This window comes from Macaca fascicularis, chromosome 12 (assembly GCF_037993035.2).
Source record: "Macaca fascicularis isolate 582-1 chromosome 12, T2T-MFA8v1.1".
NCBI lineage: Eukaryota > Metazoa > Chordata > Mammalia > Primates > Cercopithecidae > Macaca > Macaca fascicularis.
Window position 1 is genome coordinate 56,731,344 of NC_088386.1, and position 24,959 is coordinate 56,756,302.

The 24,959-nt window shown below is 36.4% G+C and overlaps 1 protein-coding gene across 3 annotated transcripts in view; it reads left to right on the top strand.

Moving 5' to 3' along the window:
• The first annotated feature begins 1,780 nt into the window (after positions 1 to 1,780).
• The window catches only part of PSMD14 (proteasome 26S subunit, non-ATPase 14), a 109,218-nt gene continuing 86,039 nt past the window's right edge, over positions 1,781 to 24,959 (top strand). Inside the window, exons 1-4 of one of the 3 annotated variants that reach the window (XM_015432117.4) lie at positions 1,781 to 1,948; positions 6,464 to 6,513; positions 9,837 to 9,969; positions 12,234 to 12,285. In XM_015432117.4, the coding sequence (XP_015287603.1) occupies positions 12,238 to 12,285 (48 nt within the window). In that variant the 5' untranslated portion in view covers positions 1,781 to 1,948; positions 6,464 to 6,513; positions 9,837 to 9,969; positions 12,234 to 12,237. Of the gene's footprint in view, positions 1,949 to 6,463; positions 6,514 to 9,836; positions 9,970 to 12,233; positions 12,399 to 24,959 lie in introns of all 3 variants that reach the window. The other 2 variants (XM_045367164.3, XM_045367163.3) reach the window with 2 other exon arrangements.

Genomic DNA, 24,959 nt, shown 5'->3' on the forward strand with positions numbered 1-24,959 from the left:
TCTTATTCCCCAGTTAAATACTTCAGTATGGGTGGAGCAAAAGGTGCTCCAAACAAAGTTTAAGGGTTTTTTTTGTTTGTTTTTTTGTTTTACCTTTATGATGTATGTTATGGGGAGCCACTAGTGGAATCTTACGCAAAGAAGGAGCATGACTACATATAGCACAAACATTTTTACCAATGAGGTGAACAGATTAAAAGGAAGCGGACTGAAGGCGGAAAGATCAAAGAGCACTCTAAAAACATAGCTTGGGGAACATGGTGAAATCCTGTCTCTACTAAAAATAAATAAATAAATAAAAACATAAATAAAAAAGTAGCTGGGCATGGTGGCAAGCACCTGTAGCCCTAGCTACTTGGGAGGCTTAAGTGGGAGGGTTGCTTGAGCCCAGGGACGGGGAGGTTGCAGTGAGCCCAGATGGCGCCACTGCACTCCAGCCTGGGTGACAAAGCAAGACCCTAACTCAAAAATGCATTAATAAATACATACAAAATAAAATAAAATAAAATAAATAAATAAAATAAAATAAAATAAAGTGAGGAAGGTCTGAGTTAAGGCCAAAGTGGGGAGTATTCAGAAGGGGAAGTAGTGGATTGGAAAAGCTGTTATGGAAATTACACATTTCATGGTTTCTACAATGGTTAACTGGGAGGCCAGTGGGGAGAGATGAAAAAGAGGCAAGTGTTTATACTCTTAAGTTTCTGACTAGGAAAATTATTTGGAGGATGGGGTTATTCACCCCCTCCCCCCCAAAAAAAGGAATAGAGAGGCACAGGTTTGGGGGGGAAGCATAAAGATGTGGATCCAAATATTACCTATGAGTAAAATAATCTTTGTGTTTTTAGAGGTATGAATATCTTAAAGCAAAAGTCTAATGCAATTGTGCTACTCAAATCAGTTTGGATCCACGCGCTGTAATCTTTCCCCACTCTCTGTCCAGTAGATTCGTCGCCATTCTCGATTTAGGAATGCTTTCAAGATGCTTGTTATTTGGAACATATTTGAGAAAGTGAGAGGAACGTGGTAAAGAAGCTGCCTTAAACACAGATTGTACCTAGACCTAGAGTGTAATATCAACTTGTCAAGTATATCCTGAGCAACTTTGCTTTTTGAAAACCTAGCACAAAGTAGATCATGAGTAAAACGTGATTGTTGATAATTACATGGAGAAATGTGAATAAACGACTCTTTAAACCCTGTAAACTAAACTCGGAGTAAAATAGGTGGTTTGAACATTTGGGAAACATTAGTTTTTCCTGAAATCCAATCCTTGCAAAGCAATTATGACAAGAGGTGGATAAAGCGGTCTTATGGAAAAGGGCGTCTTACCGGTCCCCTCTAATCACATCATCCCCCGTCTTTTTAAAACATTTTATTCTCAGATAACCAGTTAAATCTAGTTCAAATGAACCTTTTCGTTTTTGAGGAGGACCATAATAGCAGTGAACACCAAAACGAAAGGGGATCTGGGCTTCGCAATACTAACAGTTCCATTTCCTAGCCAGTCGCCTCCCGGGCTGGATGTGCCCCCGTCCTAGATCTCAGCGGCGGCCGGAGAGCGCAGAGGTAGGGAGAGAAAAAGGAGGCGTCGGCAGGGCGCGAGCGGCCAGGGGGCTAAGTTCCGCCTCACGGTACTGGCAAGGACTGGAGACGCCGGGCCGCCCGCGCCGTCTGTCCCAAGCTCTCCTCCTGTACACCCGCCTGTCTCCCCGTCGTCTCCAATTGGCCGTCGGGGAACGGAAGCCGAAGCAGACTAGTGAACCCGGAAGTGCTTCGCGGCAGAGGCCCGGGCAACTCTTTTGAATGGAATCGGGCTGATTCATCGCCGGTTCGCAGAGTCAGAACCGCGTCGGGTCTGCGCCGCTGCTGCTGTTGTCTCTGTCTTCACGTCACCGCAGAGGCAAGACAAGGGTCCAGATCGCGGCATCCAGCTCCCGCCCGCCTTCAGGTAAGACCCAGAAGGCAGGCCTGGGAGGTCCGGGGAGGCAGCCGTGCTAGGCCGCCACCAGCCCGGTGCTTTCCTGAGTCACGTTGCCCAGCTGAGTTGCCACTAGAGGCCTGGGCCTCGAGGGAGGAGCCCGAGCTCCTTCATTCTCTTCGCCTGCTCTCAGGGATCTCTGGCTGGGTCAGGTGTGCATCTTGTCTCCTTTCTCCATTCTTTTCTGCTTGGCCGAATTCACATAATGGGAACCTCTTCTCTCTGAGAGAATCCTTGTTTATGACCTGTTTGTCTGTGCTCTATCCGTAGTTGTTCCTGTCTTGAAAAACTTCAAAGCAGACCGGAGAAACACGGGAGAGAGACTAGAATTAACTTTCCCATTGAATACGTTTGTTTTATCTCCTGTCCTTTCTGTAAGCCTTGACCCTTTTTCTGTTAGTGTTAGGTTTTCAACTTCCTCCAAAAAATAAACAAAAGTCCTGCAGATACACTGGTTTTGGACCTTGAATATCTTAAAAACAAAGTGTGCTACTGTGCCTGTTAACTTACTTTCAATATTATACTAATTGAGTAATTGTTGGTGAATTGATTACATTTCTCGTGTTAAGTAGAAATCTGCTACCGTATGTTCCATCTTGCAACTTAATTTTCCTGGGGATGTAGCTCTGTGTCTGTCAAAAGAAAAAGAATGTAAACTTTTGAGTCGATAAACCTAGTGACTGAACGAAAAATTCTCGAGAAAATAAATGGTAACCAAAAGTTGATAAAAATTTTATGGAAAGGCAGGGGAGAGGGTTTAAAAATTAGCATAAAATAGAGTTCTAGTGTGAAAGTGATTTTATTCCACTGGTCACAAGTATGTTTTTAGTGCTACTGACTTAATGTGTTTGAGAAAAGCAGCAAGACATGCACTGATACTGTTGAAATAACAAAAACATGAACACAGTTTTAGTGCAGATGATTAATATAATGGTGGCCTTCCTGTCACGTAAGCCTACCTACCAACTGACTCATTTGAAGTTTAGAGGTTAAGATATATAGTGGTTCTGAATTAACTACAGTTAAGGTGTGTTTAGTGAAGTGCTATTTAGTGAAAAAGCCTGAATGTTGTCTTGAATTTGTCCCTAAATCTTGCCAAGGGAGGAAAGGTTTCAAGTTATGATCTTTCATTGATGCTTCACCTGTTTGGGAGTTTGGTTTTTTTGTTTGTTTGTTTGTTTCAGCCTGAAGTGTTTGGTAAATAATATATTGCCATTTTAATTAAAAGGCTGGATGGATTTTAGGCCGGGCGCGGTGGCTCACACCTGTAATCCCAGCACTTTGGTAGGCTGAGGCGGGTGGATCATGAGGTGATCCAGCCTGGCCAAGACTAGCCTAACATAGTGAAACCATGTCTCTACTAAAAGTACAAAAAAATCAGCTGGGCATGGTGGCACGTGCCCGTAGTCCCAACTACCTCGGGAGGCTGGAGGTAGAATGTGGGAGGTGGAGGTTGCAGTGGGCTGAGATCGCGCCACCGCACTCCAGCTTGGGCAACAGAGTGAGACTTTGTCTCAAAAAAAAAAAAAAAAAAGCTGGATTTTAATCTCTTTGACATGGGTCTATCTTATTTTTATACTGGCCATGTGCTTGTTAGTATATAGTTTGTGAACCCTATGTATGAAAATCAATAAAAGTTATTATTGCTGTTTTTATTGTTATTATCTTAGAAGTGGAAGAGATTATTTAATCTAGTCCTCTTATTTCAGTAACAAGAAGCAATTATGCTTTTTTAATTTTCAATTTTGTAGTAATGTTCATTTAATAATTCAGTGTCCACCTGTGAAAGCCTTGCCTGAATATCCATGTGATTTCTTGCTCAGGAACTTGTCATATTCCCTGTTTGTTGCAGTCATTTTGACATTTTATATTCTGCTTTGTGTGTGGTACTTTGGTGACCTTATTTGTGAAATGGGAGAACTGGATTAAATAATCTCTGCTAGTTCTAAAATGATAATAACAACAATTTTAACAATAAGAATAGCAACGACAACATTTATTGAGTACCTTGAATGTTTCAGACACTATAAGTTGCTTTGAACATATTTTTACAACAGACTTGCAAAGTAGGTATTATCCCCACTTTATAAATGAGGTTCTAGAGTCTAGAAGAAGATAAAAATTAGTGTCATATAGTGAATAGGTGGTGAAGCCAGGATTCAAATCAAAGTCAACTGGTTCAAGAGCCTTTTTCACTCTATACTGCTGTCCTTTCCCTTTACATATTTTTTATGGGTTTATGTCAAACTTCTTCTACCCACCTCCCCCAGTAGATTATAAATTCTGTCAGTGCATGCCACTAAATTTCTTGAGTCAGCCCTCCATATCTCTGGGTTCTGCATCTGTAGATTCAACCAACCACAAATTGAAAATACTTGAAAAAAGTTGCATCTAGGCCAGGCACGGTGGCTTACGCCTGTAATCCCAGCACTTTGGGAGGCTGAGGCAGGTGGATCATCTGAGGTCAGGAGTTCCAGCCTGGCCAACATGGTGAAACCCCTTCTCTACTAAAAATACAAAAATACAAAAATTAGCCAGGCATGGTGGCATGTGCCCGTAATCCTAGCTACTGGAGAGGCTGAGGAAGGAGGATCGTTTGAACCTTGGAGGTGGAGGTTGCAGTGAGCCGAAATTGCAACACTACATTCCAGCCTGGTCAACAGAGTGAGACGCGGTCTCAAAAAAGGGGGAAAAAAATTGCGTCTGTATTGAACATGTGTAGACATTTTTTTTTCATTATTCCCTAAGCAATATAGTATAACTATTTCTATTGTATTTACATTGTATTAGTTATTATAAGTAATCTAAAAATGATTTTAAAGTATATGAGAGGATGTGCATAGGTTATATGCAAATAGGGTACTATGCCATTTTATATCAGAGACTTGTGTATCTATGATTTTGGTGTCCTGGAACCAGTTCCTCACAGATACAGATGGATGACTGTACTCAAATGCTGAAATTGGGAGACTCCATAATAGGTTATTTATGATGAGTCCGTTCTCACTCTTCCTTTTTTTTTTTTTTGAGACGAAACTTTGCTCTGTTGCCCAGGCTGGAGTGCAGTGGCGCAATCTTGGCTCACTGCAGCCTCCGCCTTCCAGGTTCAAGCCATTCTGCCTGCCTCAGCCAGCCTAGCTGGGGTTACAGGTGCCTGCCATCACGCCCGGCTAATTTTTGTATTTTTAGTAGAGACCAGGTTTTGCCATGTTGGCCAGGCTGGTCTCAAACTCCTGACCTTAGGTGATCCACCCGCCTCGGCCTCCCAAAGTGCTGGGATTACAGGTGTGAGCCGCCGTGCCCAGCCACCATTTTCACTCTTCTAAGTTGCAGAAATCTTGTTTTCAAAATCCTGTTTATATAATTAGATTTAATGTTGACTCACTCAAGATCTTCCACTGGAAAAAAGTCCTTAAGAAAGTGAGAGTATAAAGTTTTAACTACTTTGCACAAATCAGAAAACAGAGGAATTAGAAATACAGTAAGATAACAAATATGGAATAGCTTAAAAAGGATTGAGCATCAGTCTGAAAAGTAATTTTTTTTTTTTTTTTTTTGAGACGGAGTATTGTTTTGTCACCCAGGCTGGAGTGCAGTGGTGCGATCTCGGCTCACTGTAACTTTCACCTTCTGGGTTCAAGTGATTCTCCTGCCTCAGCCTCCTGAGTTGCTGGGATTATAGGCATCTGGCACCGTACCCGGCTAATTTTTGTGTTTTCAGTAGAGATGGGGTTTTGCCATGTTGGCCAGGCTGGTCTTGAACCCCTGACCTCAAGTGATCCGCCCCCCTTGGCCTCCCAAAGTGCTGGGATTATAGGCATGAGCCACTGCACCTGGCCAAAAATTGATTTATTTTAAATCCAGCATGGACATGATCTAGCAATATCAGGTTCTAATCAGAGATTAAGAGAGAAAGAAAAAGTGGAAAGTAATCAACTTTGGAAAGTACTGATACCTTTTTTGTACTATTTTTACCAATTACGATTCTAAATATTATTGTATGTATGACATTATGTTAGGTATAAACACTTTATTCATATTGTCTGATAATATTTTCCATAAAGTTAATTATGTCATGAATGAGCTTTTGAGTCTTCTGCTTTTTGATAGCTGTAAAAACTTGGTTTAGATCCATCAACCTTTTTATTGCTTTTATTTCTAAGAATTGAAAGTGTTCTCTTTTATGTTAAGTATAACACATTCACTTTGTGAATCTTTCTGCTAAATTCTGCGAAATGCAAGTCTCCAATGTGATTTAGTCATGTGAAATACGCCCAGCATTTTGAAACCCAATAAGTGGCGAACTATGTGAGGAAGAAGGATCTGTGTTGGTAGCCATGCTCAGGATGGGGTTGCTGATGAAGTAGCTAGTGTTTATTATATGCTTACTATATGCCAAGCATTGTATTCAATGGTTTTTTTTGGGTCCATTGTTTTTGTTAATCTTTTAAATGGCTCTATGAGATATATATCTCTATTTTGCAGATGAGGAAACTGAGGAGGAGAGAGGTGATTGACTCAAGGACATAGAGCTTGTAAGTGTTAGAGCCAGTATTTGAATCTGGCACTCTGACTGTAGAGTCATAGTACTTGACTCTCATGTACCAGACAAAATAGTCATTAGTCATCGCCATTTACCATCTAGGCCCAGTAGACCATAAAAGGATAGTGAAAAACAACTATATTAGAAATGTTAGTAAAGCTTAAACATAGCAAATACAAATTTTTATATTAATTAATTAATTAATTAATTAATTTTTGAGATGGAGTCTTGCTGTGTCACCCAGGCTGGAGTGTAGTGGTACCACTTTGGTGCACTGCAACCTCCACCTCCTGGGTTCAAGCGGTCCTCCTACCTCAGCCTCCCCAGTAGCTGGGATTACAGGCACATGCCACCATTTCTGGCTAATTTTTGTATTTTTAGTAGAGACAGGGTTTTGCCTTGTTGGCCAGGCTGGTCTTGAGCTTCTGACCTCAAGTGATCTGCCTGCGTCGGCTTCCCAAATTGCTGGGACTGCAGGCGTGAGCCACCACACCCAGCCTAAATACAAGTGTGTATTCTGTATTTTCTTGGTTTTGAAGGTACATATATCTTCATATGTCATCCTTTGAATGGGCATCATGGTTTGAATGAACTGCTCATCAGCCACCATGCATGAACCTAGAACATACTTGTCTTGTATAGATCAGTTCTATATTTCAAATACATTTCTAGTAAGCTCTAGCTTATTACTTCTGGTTCTTGTATTTGTTATCCTGTGTGTGTATCTATGTGAAAATATACATCACATAAAATTTACTATTCTAACTTTCTGGTGTACAGTTTAGTGGCATTAAGTATATTCACAGTGTTATGTAACTGTCACTACCATCCATATCTAGAATTTTTTTTGTCCTCCCAATTACTTTACTTTTGAAAACATTGAGAGCTCATAATTTTGTTGAAGATACGATGCCATCTTTCCTTCATAATTGCAAAACATTTATATTTTTAGATTTATAGGCACCATTTAGAATTAGTCCAATGATTTTTAAAATTTCTACATTATCCATTTCCTTTTATTCACATTTGTGTACACTTTAGCATTTTTCCATGTGTGAACTGTATTAACATCATAAGACATCAAAAAATATGTCACACATCTCTTTAGAAAACAGGTTCTCATTGCAAAATGCTGTGTGATGAAGTCCTTTCTTGTTGAATAAGTAACTGAGTAAGAATGTCACTTTTTTGGTTTTAGAAATATGTTGTTCACTCACTGACCCTTTAAAAAATAATCTGTTGAGAAATTCACATAATGTAAAACTAACCATTTTAAATTGAACAGTTTAGTATCATTTCGTCCATTCACAGTGTGCCATTACCACCTCAGTTTAGTTCCAGAACATTTCTGTCATTCCAAGGTAAAAAATCTCTTAGCCATTTAGCAGTTTCTCCATTTTCCTTCCTTCCCCACCCACTGATAACCACCAGTCTGCATTCTGTCTCTGTGGATTTATTGGATACTTCATATACATGGAATCACATAACATGTGACCTTTTGTGCCTGGCTTCTTTTACGTAGTGTGATATTTTGAGGTTCAGCTAACTTGTAACATGTACCAGTAGTACTTCATTCCTTTTTATAGCTAAACAGTATTTCATATTACAATATTCCTTTATGTGTTTATAGTAGAATTTGTTTATCCATTCATTCTTTGGTAGACATTTGGACTGTTTCCACCTTTCGGCTATTGTGAATAGTGATGGTGTAAACATGCATGTACATGAACTTATTTTGAGTATTTGTTTTTGGTTTTATGGGGTATATACCGATGAGTGGAGTTGCTGGATCAAGTGGTAATTCTATGTTTAACTTTTTGGGAAACTGCCAAACTATTCCCAGCACTCATTGGTTCTTAAGTTTGAGAAAATTAATCTAGGGTATTATCATCTCAAGATAGTCTGAGATTTTGTTTATATCAATGGTTCTCAATTGTGAGTGATTTTTGAGACAATCAAAAATAACTTAAAACATTTGTCCCCCGGGAACATTTGGTAAAGCTTGGAGACATTTTTGATTGTCACAACTGGATAGGTGCTGCTGTTGTCTAGTGGAGCTGGGGATGATGTTAAGCATCCTATAGTGCACCAGACAGCCCCACGAACAACAACAGATTATCTGGTTCTGAATCTCAGTAGTACTGAAGTTAGTAAATCCTGGCTTGTACCGTCAATTTTATTGTCATCATTAGAGACTAGAATGCTATAATCTGTCTCCTTCACATTCATCTTTGATTTTGTAGTAATGTGAAACATTTTCTTTGTTGCTTTTTTCCTTTTGCCATTATTAAAATGAAAAATTCTGATTTCTTAACCGTGCTAAATGAAGACTGAAAAAAAGACTACAAAGATGAAGTCTCTAGTGTTCTATATCTTTTCGAAAGATGGATCAGTGCTTTGGACAACACAGTAAGAATGAAAGGATGATGTAATAACTATAATTTTTTTTCACTATTGCATTATTGTAGACAGTTCTTATCATTTTTCCATATTCTTGTCATTTTAGTGTTTTCGGCATAGTTTTGGGAATAATTGATTAAGAAATGATGGACTACTAATGCCTCCTAGTATGATAAAATAGCAAATTTTCAGGGTATAAGAAAAATAACCACTAATATTTCATAATATTTGATAGATTTGTAATAATGTACAATTAACCTATATAGTAATTACATGAGAGAATGAACTGTCCTATTTAAAAAATAAGTAAATTTTTATTTTATTCTTTTTTTTTTTTTTTGAGACCAAATTTCACTCTTGTTGCCCAGGCTGGAGTGCAATGGTGCATTCTTGGCTCATTGCAATCTGCCTCTGGGATTCAAGTGATTCTCCTGCCTCAGCCCCCTGAGTAGCTGGGATTACAGGTGCCTGCCACCATGCCTGGCTAATTTTTTTTGTATTTTTAGTAGAGAAGGTGTTTTACCATATTGGCCAGGCTGGTCTCCAACTCCTGACCTCAGGTGATCTGCCTGCCTTGGCCTCCCAAAGTGTTGGGATTACAGGTGTGAGCCACCGTGCCCGGCCTCTTTTGTTCTTTGAAAAATGTCTGGAAAGACTAAAAGTTTTGAAATGTCTGTCTTCAAAGTTAGTGTTCACAAGAGAAACATACACATAAAATTTGGATACAGGGTTACTCACTGTGCTCTGTAGCTTCCTGTAAAGTAGCTTATTCTGTATTCAGAAAATGATTATTAAGAAACAGTTTTGATTTCTACTTCATTTTTAGGAATGTTGATTCTTTTAAAGATTCTGGTATAAAGTTTTTCTCCTTAAATTATCAAAATAATTATATTTTATTTTGTTTACTTTTTTCAGGAGAGAAAGAAAAAATAAAATATACTTGGGGAAATTGTGCCTGCCAGAATTAGCAAGAGCTTTCTTTAAGAAGAAATTTGTCAAACTCAACAAATTGAAGGTTAACACCTTAAGAGTTATAGTTATTGACCAGGTAAGGTTTAAAAATGTATTTTACTTTTAATTATTCTTTTAGGGGTGGATAGAGAGATAGCATGAAAATGTATTATTTTTAACAGATGTCAAATTATGAATATGTTTGATAGATAACCAGATTTTCAAAAGTGGTGTGATTTAGAATATGTATCAATATACTTCATTCCCAAATGTTAGTATTTTTATTAAACCTGGTTATCTCAGCTTAAATGTTTTAATTTGTTAAATATGTTTCCTCTTTGCTGAGACATCTAATTTTGCTACAGAAACAAATTTGACCTGCCAGATTTTCTTTCTTTCTGCTTCTTGCATCACTCATGTATATTCACAGCATCTGGAGTCTGTGTAAAGTCATCAGAAACAACACAGAGGAATAGATAAACTGAACACAGCTGGGAATCAGTTTTGGCCTAGAATAAATATATATATTCTAATGTACACTGTATGTTGTTTTTCTGTTGGTTCTTTAAGTTTGTAAGGTTGAAATGGTCCAAAAGAAATTTTTTTCTTCTTTGGTAATTTATTCTAGAGAATTGCTTTAATATTATAAAATATACAGGATCCCCCGCCCTCGCCCCCCACCCAGTTTACAGCCTTTAAAAAGTGCTGCGTGTTGAATGCCATATTTGATTTGAGGAATTTCAATGAGTATTTGATGGAGATTTTAGTTGTAAGTGTTGGTATTAGGAGGATGCGTTAAGATTGTGAAGTGGAAATTTTGTCTGTATTACCATGTTTTCTTATATGCCTTTTCATTTTAAAAAGAAATTGTTAAAATTGTGAGTTTCATAAACATGTTACATGAAACAGTCCAGATACAAAAAATATATGATTCTGTTTATATAAAATTCAAAAACAGCTGAACTAATCTATGCTGTTGAAAGTTGAATTTTTACCTTTTCAGGGTGGAATAGACTGGAAGAGGGGCTTGGGTGGTGTTTCTGAGGTGCTGATAATGTTCTGTTTCTTGAACTGGGTGATGGTTACATGGATGTGTTCACTTTGAAGAGTCCATGGCTATATCGTTTGTGTTCTTTTCTGTATGTGCACTTGAGTAAAGTTCTTTTCTGTATGTGGACTTGAATAAAGTTTGCAATATTAACATTGTTAAGTTGTTACCAGGATTCAACAAATGTGATTGGTGGGGGGGTAATATATAAAGTACATTATTGAGTTTTAGTTTATATAGCAATTTGAACTCGTAAAACAACATGGATGAAGGATGAAATGAATCTTAGCATTTAATTTAGAATATAATTTGTAATAATACCATTTTCTAAAGCATACACTTAGGAAAAAGGAATTTTATTTAAGGACATAGCAATTTTCAAGTAGAAAAAATTGCTTTGTTGTCATTTTTAAATTACTTAGTTGTACTGCTATTCATTTTTAAAATTTGGTTACTTCTTTTTGTTATTTAAGACCATATAAATACACTTGCTATTTCTTAACTTCTTCTCTGAGGTTTTCAAGCTTGAAGAATATCTTCTGTAGTTACTCCAAACATTAAAACTAAATCAGATTGGTATAGTAAATCCACCTTGTATTGGTTAACTCTGAAGTTATAATTGAGAAGCACAGTTGAATTTCCTTAGTGAAAAAGTCGTGTATCTCTACAACATCTGAAATAACACAAAATATCTGTGTAGGTTCTAGAACACTGTCTTAATACGTTTAATGTTTACGCTATAGTATTTCTTTTAGTATAATGAGTTCAGTTTTTAAAAGCCTTTGATGCTAATTCAGAGATCCATAATCTGCTCACAATGTCTTTCACGTGTAGTTTTGATGATAACTGACAAGCTGTAAGTTAATTAGCACAGAACTTACTAATGAGGATGTTAAAATTTAATTTAAAAGTGAGGATTTTTATTTGTACACTCTGGACAAATTGAAGGAAATTCAATCATACATATGATAAGCATTTCAGGCACTTTTTCTGCATTCAGGTACTTTATTAGATAACAATAAGAAAATATAATTAACTTAATGATAGCAAAGTTTTGAAAGTATGCTAAGATTGCTTGTCTTTAAAACTGGGGATAACCCAAAACCAAAGCAGTAAAATAAGGTCTGTTAATTAGCATGGAAGACAGCTTCTTGAATTAATATGTGGTGTTAATTAACAGGAAGTCTGATGTTGTGTTGTAATTACCACCAATATTTTTGACATACTGAGTGACTGAAAGTGAATTATATAGATAGCAATTGAATAAACACTTTTGTGCTTAGGAACGTTTTTTCTTTGTTTCTGTTTTCTAGAAATATGGACAGACTTCTTAGACTTGGAGGAGGTATGCCTGGACTAGGCCAGGTTAGTATATAGTCTCTTGAGCATTTCCTTGTGTGTAAACTGCAAGCCTTTTTGTAGTTATCCAAAGAGAAAGAAATTATCCCCAAGAAAATCACCTAACGGATAACTTTATGGTAAGAATCTTACCTTATTGATGTTCGCTATCTTGCAACACTAGATAACATGTGGTAAACATTTACTGTCTTAGTTTACTTTTCTCCTGGGAATAAGAATTTTCTGTTATTTGCTTTGTTTAAAATTTTGAGATATGTGAGATTATCAAAGTTGTCTTTTAGGGAAAAAAAAAAAACCCTCAACATTGCTTAACTTCCTGAATTTACAATGTAAACTTTAGATGTAACACAAGAAAAAGTAAGCACGTCATCCTGTTTGCCAGATCCAGAAAACTGACCCATAGAATGTTTGTATGTACAGTCTTAACACTGGTAAATTTCTGCTAGTAATTATAATATATAGATGGATTAATAAGTAATCTCTCTCCTTTCCTTTAAATTTGGTATAAATGGTTTCTTTTATAATCTTTTTTAAAAATAAATAAGCTTTCAGTTGTTTTAATATTGTTTGTCTTGTTCCATTTGCTGTTGAGCAAATGACCTCTAGATTTCTGCCTCAGGATAGTCTATATGCTTTCAGGTCAAGAATTTCTGCCTCTTGTGAGTTGTACACTTTTGCTCTGTGCAATCATACGTTGAGTTAATACTAATTAACAAAAGAAATGACTATGTGTTTTTCTCTTCCTAAGACTTCTATGTATGCAATGTATTGTTTTATGACCAAATACTGGAAATATTTTTATAGTCCCTTTTAAAATCTCTTTAGTTTCCAGCTTTCCCACATTTCTTTATTGCTATCAGTGACTTCATCTTTCTTCAAAGTAATCTATGTTTACTGTAAGAAGCAGTTTTTGTTTGAGACTTCATGAAATTCTCAGTGTTTTAGAAGAACTTTCATAAGAACTGTTTGATTAGGTCTATCATGGTTTATGACTTTTAGAAAGTTCAAATCTTTTTGTGGTTCTGTATTGCATTCTTGGATGGCTTTCAGTTTTTTCATTTACTTTTAGTTTTGATGATTTCTCATGTTTCTTTGCTGTTAGCCTATTTCTTCATGATTCTTCATTTTTGTAACACCTGTATAACTCATTCTCTCAAGAGGCCTAAGCCTCTTTGAACTTGATCCTGAACCATTCCCATTTTTTCGTAAACATTCTAGAGAGCTTCTAGAATTTCTCTAATTTATTCTGAAATTAGTAGTAATAATGTTCAGGCATGTGAAAATATGAGAAATGAGGAGAGGTTGTGTGTAGATACTGCAAATTTACCTGCAAATTATAGGTACAGATGTTGCCTTAGAATTCTTAAGGGAAGTTGTATCAAATTTAAATATAAAAATAACTTTCCTTAAGCATAGATACAATAAATTACCCATTTTGGAAATCCATGCTGGAAAACCCCTGGACATGAAATAATGGTTTTACTGACCACAAATTGAGCTACATTATATGTCAATGGCGACTTCAAACCTTTGTATCAAGTGAAAAACTTGATGTTTTCTCAGTAACCTTATTGGTTTCTGATTAATCAGCCATTGTGTCCTTAGTTTGTATTCTTTTTTGAAGTTAAAAATCTGCTTAAGAATCATTTCATCTCAATTAGATGACAAACTCAAGGAAATAATTTGTGGAACTCTTATTTTTATGGTATCTCCCTTATCCTATACTAGGTGTTTAATTTTCTTTTTCTCTAAAATTTTATTTTATCTTGTTACAGGAATAATTTGACAAATACCTATCATGTTACTTTTGCAACATGAAATGTTAAGTGTATTTTTTGCCTAATAAGAATATGTTGTTTATTATTTACTTATTATAATTTTTTTTGAGATGGAGTCTTGCTCTGTCACCCAGGCTGAAATGCAGTGGCATGATCTTGGTTCACTGTACCCTCTGCCTCCTGGGTTCAAGTGATTCTTCTGCCTCAGCCTCCTGAGTAGCTGGGATTACAGGCATTCACTACCACGCCTGGCTAATTTTTGAATTTTTAGTAGAGACCAGGTTTCACCATGTTGGCCAGGCTGGTCTTGAACTCCTTGACCTCAGGTGTTCCACCTACCTTGGCCTCCCAAAGTACTGGGATTACAGGCGTGAGCCGCCACTCCCAGACTATTATTTATTTTTAATAAGAAGTCAAAGATCTTTGGATGGATAATAGCTATCTTTTCATTAGATAAGGCAAGGCACCAATAGTAGTAGAGAAAAGGAGACACAAATTGACCCTTCTCTCTAGAAATCAGTGGGAAATGTTATCTTACCATTTAATGGAAAAGGCAGAATTCCCTCCCAAATAAGGAGCAGGTCACTTGCTGGTAAGTTTGTAGATGGCCCTCTTAAAATGTGGCAGTAGGCAGGAGCAGAACAGGTAAGGGCCTCATATGATTGAGAGTCCCTTAAGGTTATATTATTTTCTTGATTGAAGAACAAGAACCATGGACATTTTATGAGTGAATAGGCCACCTTAAATCATGATCTATACGAATAACCTAACTTTGATGAAAGAAATGTCCAAGACTTACTTTTTTTATATCAGTCTCCAAACAGTTGCTACTTTACTGGCTTGAAGACATTCTGTTGCACTCCTGGTTGACGCAAACCTGGTGGTTAGTGTCCGACTCTGCAAGTTAAAGGCTGACTTCTCCACAGAACTACCCTTACTTCAGATGCCAGCTTCCTGTGTCCCCAAGCCATCCACACTTCTGACCGACACTTTGACCTGACTATAAATTTGGAGGTCCTCACAACCTCCTCAGGTTTGATAATTCACTAGAACAACTGACAGAACTCAAGAAAGTGCTGCGCTTATTATTACAGTTTTGTTATCCAGGAATACAGATTAGGAGGACCAGTGAAATGAAGACACACAGGATGGGGTCTGGGAGGAGATGCAGAGCTCCTGTGCTCTCTCTTCATGGAATTAGGGCTTGTCACCCTCCCTGCACATCAATGAGTTTACCAGCCAGGGAGCTCCACCTGGTGTAGCTTTGGTGTCCAGAGTTTTTATTGGGACTCGGCATACATGAGCTTGATTGATTAAATCATTGGGTGATCAAACTCAAAATTCAAGATCTCCATCCTTCCTTCCCTCCTTGGAAATGGGCCTGGCTCAAAGTCTTAGCCCTCTATTTACCACGGTCTTTATGGTGATCAGCCCTCATTCTCAAGCTATGTAGGGGTGGTCACTGAGTCACTGTGTTAGCATAACAAAAGAAACTCCAAGGGTTTTTGAGGCTTTGTGCCAGAAACTCAGGATAAAGACCAGATTATTTTGCAACAAAGACTTGTTTTCAGCCTTGACTTCATTATTTGTAGAAACAATTCAATATTTAATTTGAATTTTTCTTGTACTATTATTTGATACTGATTTTTGTGCTGTTTCCAAGAGACATGATCCCACCTTGAGTCCCAATGCCTTTAATATAACCCAATAGTAGTAAAAAGGTCTTTGGACTTTGCTCTATGTGCTAATTGGTTATATTATCATTATTATTATTTTGAGTCAGAGACTTGCTTTGTTGCCCAGTCTGGAGTGCAGTGGCATGATCTCAGCTCACTGTAGTCTCACCCCCGTGGATACAAGTGATTCTCCTGCCTCAGCCTCGCAAGTAGCTGGGATTACAGGCATGAGCCACCACGCACAGCTAATTTTTTTTATTTTTAGTAGAGATGGGGTTTCACGATGTTGGCTGGGCTGGTCTTGAACTTCTGACCTCAAGTGATCTGCCCACTGCAGCCTCCCAAAGTGCTTGGATTACAGATGTGAGCCGTTGCTCTCGGCCTGGTCATGTTTTTTAATGGAGGAATTCATAGTAGTAATATAGGAATATCAGTATTATAATCACAGTTGATACTGATATTTCATTGTTTTTGAGGCCACCTGGCCTTAGTTGTTTTATTTGGGAGTTGTAGTAGGGCTCGTAGGTAAAAAAGGAACTTGTAAATAATCAAAGTCCCCATTCATTCTAGTCTCTTAATTTTCTCTAAATAGGAGGTGACTTTTCTCTTTTCCAAGGCTATTCCTTGTTCTCAGATCTCGTTCTCTTGACACATTGCAGATCTCCATTGACTCCTTTCTCTGCCTACAAAGATGTTTAAGTCTCCTGTATCCAAAAAAGAAAACTCTACTGCATACTGCCATAAAACCTTTTCTTCCATTTATTTCTAGAATTCCTGAAATAATAGCTTAAACTCCATAATCTACTTAATTACCTCTATTCACTCTCATGAGCCTGCGTTCTGGCCAACTCCTGTATTACGGTATTGGAATTTTTTAAACTGCCAAGTCTATTGGCCTATTTTTAGTTCTCTTTTAACTAAACTTCAATATTCCACACTTACTATCTTAAACCTTTCTCTTCCATTTGTTTTTATCATGCTGTCTTTTCCTGTTTCTCATTATGGTATCCATTCCTACAAAACAACTAAGTTTTATATTTTTTAATATCACATTTTAAAATGTTAATATTGGCCAGGCCTGGTGGCTCACGCCTGTAATCTCAGCACTTTGGGAGACCAAGGGGGCAGATCACATAAGGCTAGGAGTTCAGGACCAGCCTGGCCAACATGGGGAAACCCCATCTCTACTAAAAGTACAAAAATCACCTGAGTGTGGTGGTGCACATCTGTAATCCCAGCTATTCAGGAGGCTGAAGCAGGAGAATCACTTGAACCCAGGAGGTGGTGGTTGCAGTGAGCCAAGATTGTACCACTGCACTCAAGCCTGGGTGACAGAGTGAGACTATGTCTCAAAAAAAAAAAAAGAAAAAAAGTTAATATTTGAATAGCGATAGGCTAAAATAATTAAATTTGTCCTCAGTCCTCTACTTCAGTTTAACTTACCAGTAGTTTGAAGCAGAAATAAAGATGTTTTATTAGTACTATTAAAATTTGTAAAGTAACAGCTTTACATTTTAAATGTATTTTTAGATTTTCTTTGTTAAAGTACTTACAAACTTGAAATTACTAAAAGGTGTGAGATTATTATATTAAAAACATATATTACTATAATTTGACTACTTCGTTGTCTTTATAACAAACTCCACCTAGGTCTTGGCATCTAAACGATTTCCAAAAGCAGTGAAAACAGAGCCCAAGAGATGAGAATAGCCAAAGCATATTCTGCAGTTTTTTTAAAAATTTTGGTTTCTCTCTGGGTTCATTTTAGCTTTGGAAATAGTCAATATAAGCTTGAAAGTAGGTGGAACTTCTGCAGAATGACAGTGGCATTTAGTAACTTGTCTTCAGTTTTAATTTGTTAAGTCAATATTTGGAGTTTCTGTGTATCAGGTATTATATACTATAACGAATTCCAAGATGAACAAGAATATCAATGCCTAATCCAGAGCCTTACATTATAATAGACACACAAGCAATCGTGTTTTAAGTGCCTACCACACATTAACTACTTTGAATCAGTGAAAGCTAATGCTCATTGGAAATAATGTGATTTGTAAGTGCAGTGGAGGTTAGTTTAACTTCTTTTGGGAAAAATGAGACTAACTTGGGAAAAATGGGAAAAATGAGACTAAATTGAGGAGATGATGTTTGAGCTGAGTTTTGAAATATGTGTCAAGGCATATTCAAAAGGCTAGAGAATAAATACATAAGAAAATACTGGGAAAAGAAGCTTGTAAAGGATTCTGAGGTTGGTTATGAAAGGCTTGGAATGCCGTACTTAGTGATTTTTACTTTTTTCCCCTAGGTGTTGTAGTTTCATGAAGATTTTCTTTCTTTTTTTTTTTTTTTCAGATGTGAAGTTTTTTTTGTTTCTTTCCAGTAGACTTGTGAGATAATTTGATCTGTGTTTTTGAAAAGTAATTCTAGTGGTAGTTTGGAGAATAGGTAAAGGGGAACAGATTAAAGGCAAAGTCATCAATTAAATGAATATTTGTGACTTTCAACCTTCCAGGCATATAACAGGATTATATTTTTCTGTCATCTTTGAAGTTAGCATTACCATGATTTTGCTTTGACCAATGGAATGTGATTGGTTAATAGGTCACTTTTAGGTGGAAGCTTTAAGAATCAGTATGTGATTTGTCTGCCCTGGTAATAAACAACATCATGATCATGGAGCCTCTTTTTGCCAGGTCCCTTAGTGAAAATGACATACAACCTGCAAGTTTTTTTTTTTTTTTGAGACAGAGTCTCGCTCTGTTGCCCAGGCTGGAGTGCAGTGGCCGGATCTCAGCTCACTGCAAGCTCCGCCTCCCAGGCCCACACCATTCTCCTGCCTCAACCTCCTGAGCAGCTAGGACTACAGGCACCCACCACCTCGCCCGGCTAGTTTTTTGTATTTTTTAGTAGAGACGGGGTTTCACCGCGTTAGCCAGGATGGTCTCGATCTTCTGACCTCATGATCCGCCCGTCTCGGCCTCCCAAAGTGCTAGAATTACAGTCTTGAGCCACCGCGCCTGGCCAACAACCTGCAAGTTTTAAGCAAAGTTAAAAATCATGTGATTTCTGTGTCAAATACCCTAATTTTTTTGGTCTCTTTAAAAAAAAAACAAACACTGTGTAGGCCAAACTAAGCACATATGCAGCAGGCTATATAATGCCTATAAGTTGTCACTTTTTGTCTGTGGTACAGACCTCATTAATTTCAGATGCAAAAATAAGGCAAAATACTGTGGGTGAGTGATCCCAGAAGGCTTCCTGAATGTGGTGAGATATAGTGTACATTTTGAAGAATTATTTCAGGTGGCTAGATTTAAACAATGAAATTCATGAATTGAATAGGATGTATTTTGTTATAACTCCCAAATCCTCACAGTGTATGGATTTTTTGTATATTCACTAATAACTTTTTCTGGTTTCTTATTGTGGTTATTGGACCAGAAATGTTGTTTCAATTGTTTGTCTCAGGTTTTGGTCTAATGTTTGGTAGAGAGAATTAATTTAGCATAGCAATGGAAAAAATGACTGGAATAAATGAAAATATAATACTGTTTTCATGGATGAGGAGTCTTTGTATCACCACATGCCAGTTCTTTCCAACTAATCATACATTCAATGCAATTTCAATAAAAATATCAACTAGAATTTTCATGGAAATAGGCAAACTGACTCTATAATTCATATATGAAAAAATAGTTCAAGAATAGCAAAGAAATTCGTAAAAGGGAAAAAGAAATTTGCTCTACCAGATTTCAAAATATATTTTAATGCTCTATGACTGAAGTAGTAATATATTGTTGCAGAGATAATCAGGTAGACCAGTATAATCAAAAACCCAGAAACACATCCATCAATATATGGGAACTTGGTTTGTAATATAAGTGACATTAAAATAGTGGAGAAGGAGAGGCCTGTTCATTAGATGATGCTGAAGCAAGTGGTAGCCAGTAAGGGGAAAAACTAAAATTAGATTCCAGCCTTATTCTATACAAAAAATATTTGTATCAAATGGATTGAATATCTAAATATGAAATCAAACTTTATAACATTTTTTGTTTTTTAAAGATGGAGTCTTGCTCCGTCACCCAGGCTGTAGTGCAGTGGCATGATCTTGGCTAACTGCAACCTCCACCTCCTGGATTCAAGAGATTCTCCTGCCTCAGCGTCCTGAGTATCTGAGATTACAGGTGCCCACCACCACACCCGGCTAATTTTTGTATTTTTGTAGAGACAGGGTTTCACTCTGTTGGCCAGGCTGGTCTCGAATTCCTGACCTCAATTGATCCGCCCACCTTGGCCTCCCAAAGTGCTGGGATTATAGGCAAGAGCCACCATGCCCAGTCTAAACTTTATAATTTTTGAAGATATGCCCATTTGAATGGCTATTATTAAAATTAAACAACAACAACAACAACAAAATAAGTATTGGTGAGGACTGGAGAAATTAGAACTCTTGTACATTGATGGTAGAAATGTAAAATGGTGCAGATAATATGGATAACAGTATTGTTCCTTAAAAGATTAAACATAGGATTACCGTATAATCCAGCAATTCTACTTCTGGGTATGTGCCCAAACTAATTGAAGGCAGAGACTCCAACAGATGTTTGTACACCAATATTCTTAGCAGCATTACTTATAATAGCCAAGGGGTGGAAACAACCTAGATGTCCCTTATACAAATGAATGGATAAATAAAATGCATACACATTCATTCCTTAGTATCCTTGGGGGATTGATTCTCGGATCTTTGTTGATACCAAAATCTGTGGCTGCTCAAGTCGCTTAGATAAAATGGCATAGTATTTGCATATAACCTATACATGGTCTCTCGCATACATTAAATCATCTATAAATTACTTATAATGCTTAATACAATGTAAATGCTATGTAAATACATATATTTAAAACATTTTTGTTTTTTATTGTTGTATTGTTACTTTTTATTGTTTTTTCCCTCCGGTATTTTGTGTCTATGGTTGGTTAAATCTGTGGATGATGAACCTGTTGATATGGAGGGCTGATTGTACATACAATGGAATATTATTAACTTTAAAGGAGTGAAATTCTGACATACGCTACAACATGAGTGAACCTAAAAGATACTGTGCTAAGTGAAATAAGCCAGACACAAAAGGACAAATGTTATTATATGATTCCACTTACATGAGGTACCTAGAGTATCAGATTCATAATGATAGAAAGTAGAATGGTAGTTGCCAGGAGCTGGGAAGAGGAGAGAATAGGGAGTTATTGTTTAATGGGTACAGAGTTTCCGTTTGGGATGATGAAAAATGTTCTGGAACTGGTGTTGGAGATGGTGGTGTTGGTTGTGCGACAGTGTTAATGTACCTAATGCCACTGAATTGGTACTTAAAAACAGTAAAAGTGGCAAATTTTATATTTTTACTACAAAAAAGACATTTTAAAGTTCAGTTACCGTATGTTTAAAATGAGGTTGATAATACCTACCCAGATGGTTCTTTATAAGGATTAAATAATCTCCAATATGAACTAGTCAGGTGCATAGCAGATACCCTTCCCCAATCCCCTAGTTTTTGGGGGCAGAAATTTTTATGTCTTTATGACCTCAATATAGGAAAGCACAACTCAAAGGATTCATAATTTGACTATCTCAAGACAGTATTACTAATTCTTGTCCCCAAAAGACAACAGAAACAAACTTATAAGACAAGCAAAGATGGAGACAAGATACTGGCAACACATTAATCTGCAACACCATGTGGTTCATTCAGCAGAACCATAGATAAGTAAGACAAAAAAAGACCTCATTTAACAAAAGAATGTGAAATAAGAATGGCCAAAAAAAAAATTATGACAAGATACTCAGTGTCGTTTTATATCAGGGAAATGAAAACTAAAACAACTATTAGATTAGTTTTTTTAAAAAAGCAACCTGTTGAATTAAGTATTAATGAAAATTTAGGAAAGCAGTAATTTTCATGTAAGCTGTGTGCATGTGTGTGTGTATGTGTTTGTGTGAGTGTGATGTTGGTTAGGAATTATAGCGCAGTGCTTAGATCATTACCTGGCAAATAACAGACAATAAATATATGTTAAGTGGACACACCATATGTGGTAAATGGTTAAAGTCACTTTGGAGAGCAATTTGACAATATCTAGTAAAGTTGAAAATGACCAAACTTCTGTTACTCAATAATTCCATTTATTCACTTTAGAGAAACTTTTATATGTCAATATCAGGAGACATATTGAAGAATATTGTTAAAGCATTATTTGCAATATTAAAAATTGCAAAATATTTAAATGTCTAAATGTGTTATGATGAAATTAATGCAGCAGCTAAAATGAATGAACTAGGTTCTATATACCAATATGCATAATAGATCTTATAAACATAGTAAGAGAAAATTCAGTTGTAAAAAGATACATACACCATGGAAGCATGTAAATTTAAAAAACATAAAGTAACACCCTTTTTTAGGGTTATATAACTCCAGAGTAAAAATATTACAAGTTGTTCTACAGAAGCACTGTCTAGTACAACTTTCTGCAGTGATGGAAGTGTCCATATCTGCACCATTCAATACAGTAGCCACTAACCACATGTTAAGTACTGGAAATGTGACTGGAGCAGCTGGAGAACTGAATTCTAAATGTTATATTACTTAAATTTAAAGAATCACATGTACCTGTTGAGCCCATGAGATGTACTTTGTCTAACTGAAAAATGAACTTCTAATTTTATTTAAATTTATATGGTCACATCTAGCTAGTGGCTACCATATTGTACAGCGCAGGTCTAGATAACTCACAACAAATTCATGAAAAGGGAGGGAGGCAAAAGGAACTTCAACTTTATAATGTTCTCTTTTTAGTATACAAACATAAAACTAAAGCAAAAGAACAAGTTGTGGAATAACACTAAATAACATTAAATGACATTAAATAACATTTTTCTTTAGTACTTTTTAGAAGAGCCACCAAATAAAGTCAGAAATTCATTTGAATTTATTTTTTAGTACTTTTTTAATGCCTTACCTAGGTATTCCATTTTCTCTCCCACTCTTTAATTTGAAGGCGATAATACTAGAGAGGTTACCACAGTATAGATCTTGCAGGGCCCTGTAGAAAGTTCTCTTCTGAGTGATTTGGGAAGCTATTAGAGATTGCTGAGCAAAGGAGTTATGCTTATCAGACATACATTTTTAAAGAACTTGGACACACTGAAGATGAAGGTACCGTAATAATGTTTTAAAATAAATTACAGATTATTGTTTTATTTTTATTCTATATCTGCTAGAGCAATCCTGCCATGTAGTGAACCATCATAGATTAATGTGTACAATTAGTCTTTATTTATATGTGTCACATCTGTCATAAATACAGGCTTTAATTTTGCTATAAGCACTGGTATAGTAGTATGCAAATGAGCAGACCTTTACAAAATTTTTTTATAGGTTTTCTTTATATTCCTTGAGTTCTTTAGCTTAGCTCTATTGACAGTATTTATATGCTCATGAATATTCTGGTTCCTTTTTTTTTCTTTGACTCTTGAGTATCTGATGTAATCCTGTGTACATTTATGAAGAGCCTTTCTAAACATTAGTAGATTAATGTGGGCATTTTCTCTTAAGAAGTAGAGAAGGGTCAAGAAATTTTAATTGTTTTATTTCTTAGCTTAACTACAAATAATAGTGATTTTGCTTTAGAAACAAAGCAGAATTACAAGATGCCTTTAACGTTTTTCTTATTTGCTGCTCTTGTGAGGTTATAATTTTATTAAATATAGTTCCTAATCATTCTATTCATATACACTGATACGTATACGATAGGAAATTAAGAAAGGGGTCAGGTTAAAAGCAAACTAATTAGAGCATATTCTTTCTAGTTGTCATTGTAGTGTGATTATTCTGAGTATGTATTAAACTCTGTGAAAAATAGGGTGCTCCTGAGAGGCCTCAAATCTAGTCTCGAGGGTTCTCAGATAAGTAAAAGGGACATAAATTTTCCATAGGTATATGATAGTTAACCTGTGTCAGTTTGTTTGAATATTTTAATTGTGATAGGTCTTCTTTTGGGAGGAAAGGTCTTTGACACTTGTGAATGCTAAATTTCTATTTTGATATGCAATTGTGCTAAACAATTTTGTTCAAGTTCTTTAGAACAGAAGGGGATTGGTGATAAATTTTCAGTTACAGTGAAACTGTCCTTCAAATTAATCACATTCTGATGAAATAAGAGAAAAAATAAAAATTGTGAAAAGTAATGAAATGTTTAAAGTTTTAAATATAAAGTCAGGGATATGATGGATCTATTACATCCGATACCATTTTTGGTAGAAAGAGTATATGGGAAAGAAGACAGAAGAAGATATCTCTATCTAATATGGGAAATTAAGACATTGCAACTTAATCTCAATATTCCAAATGTATGGGATATTATGATCAAAGATCCCATCTGTGTCTTTTCTTTCCCTACCTTCGACATTGTCTTACATGTTTGATTTACTGGTTACGTTCCTGATTTGGCACATTGATCTTTGGGTTTCCTCTCTTAAACTTGCATAATTTTACTTTTAATTTTTCAGTTCATTTTATCATTTGGGAAGTTCTCTAATTATCAGATTCATTTAAAACCCAAGCAGGTGGGACTGATTTTCTTACAACACAGACTCAAGGTGGTTCTCTGTGGGATATTGTCTGGGTTGAGTACCCTGAAAGTATGCCACCAGAGCAGGGCAGTGGTATCCACTGGGCAGCCTCTCAGTGCTGCTTTTTAAGCTGTTGCCAGTGATTGCACAGGCTCTTCCCTTCAGAAGACTGAATGCCTGTGAAGGGCATAATGATTTAGGGACAATAGAGTAAATAATAATAATAATAAAAATTATGATAGTTGTACTTTTCTCTTACTCATTGTACATTTCCCCCTCTTTTTACTCAGTTACGTTCTTGCCTGCCTGTGGTAATTTTCTATTCCCTAGGGTTGTAAATACTGGAGCCTGAGTTATTAGAAGGAAAATGCTTACCAAAAGTAGACAGTAGAATGACAAAACCTAGTTTTTGAAAAGTGCACCATTCTGTTTTATAGAAAAGGAAAATTTTCACTTCATAAGAAACAATATATTTCACTACCTAGTAGAATACATTTTTGTTGTCATTGTATAGCTGTATCACCACAGAGAGATGATTTTGATTTTGCTTTAATTTGTACCTGGTTTCACGGTTTCAGTTTATTTCACTCC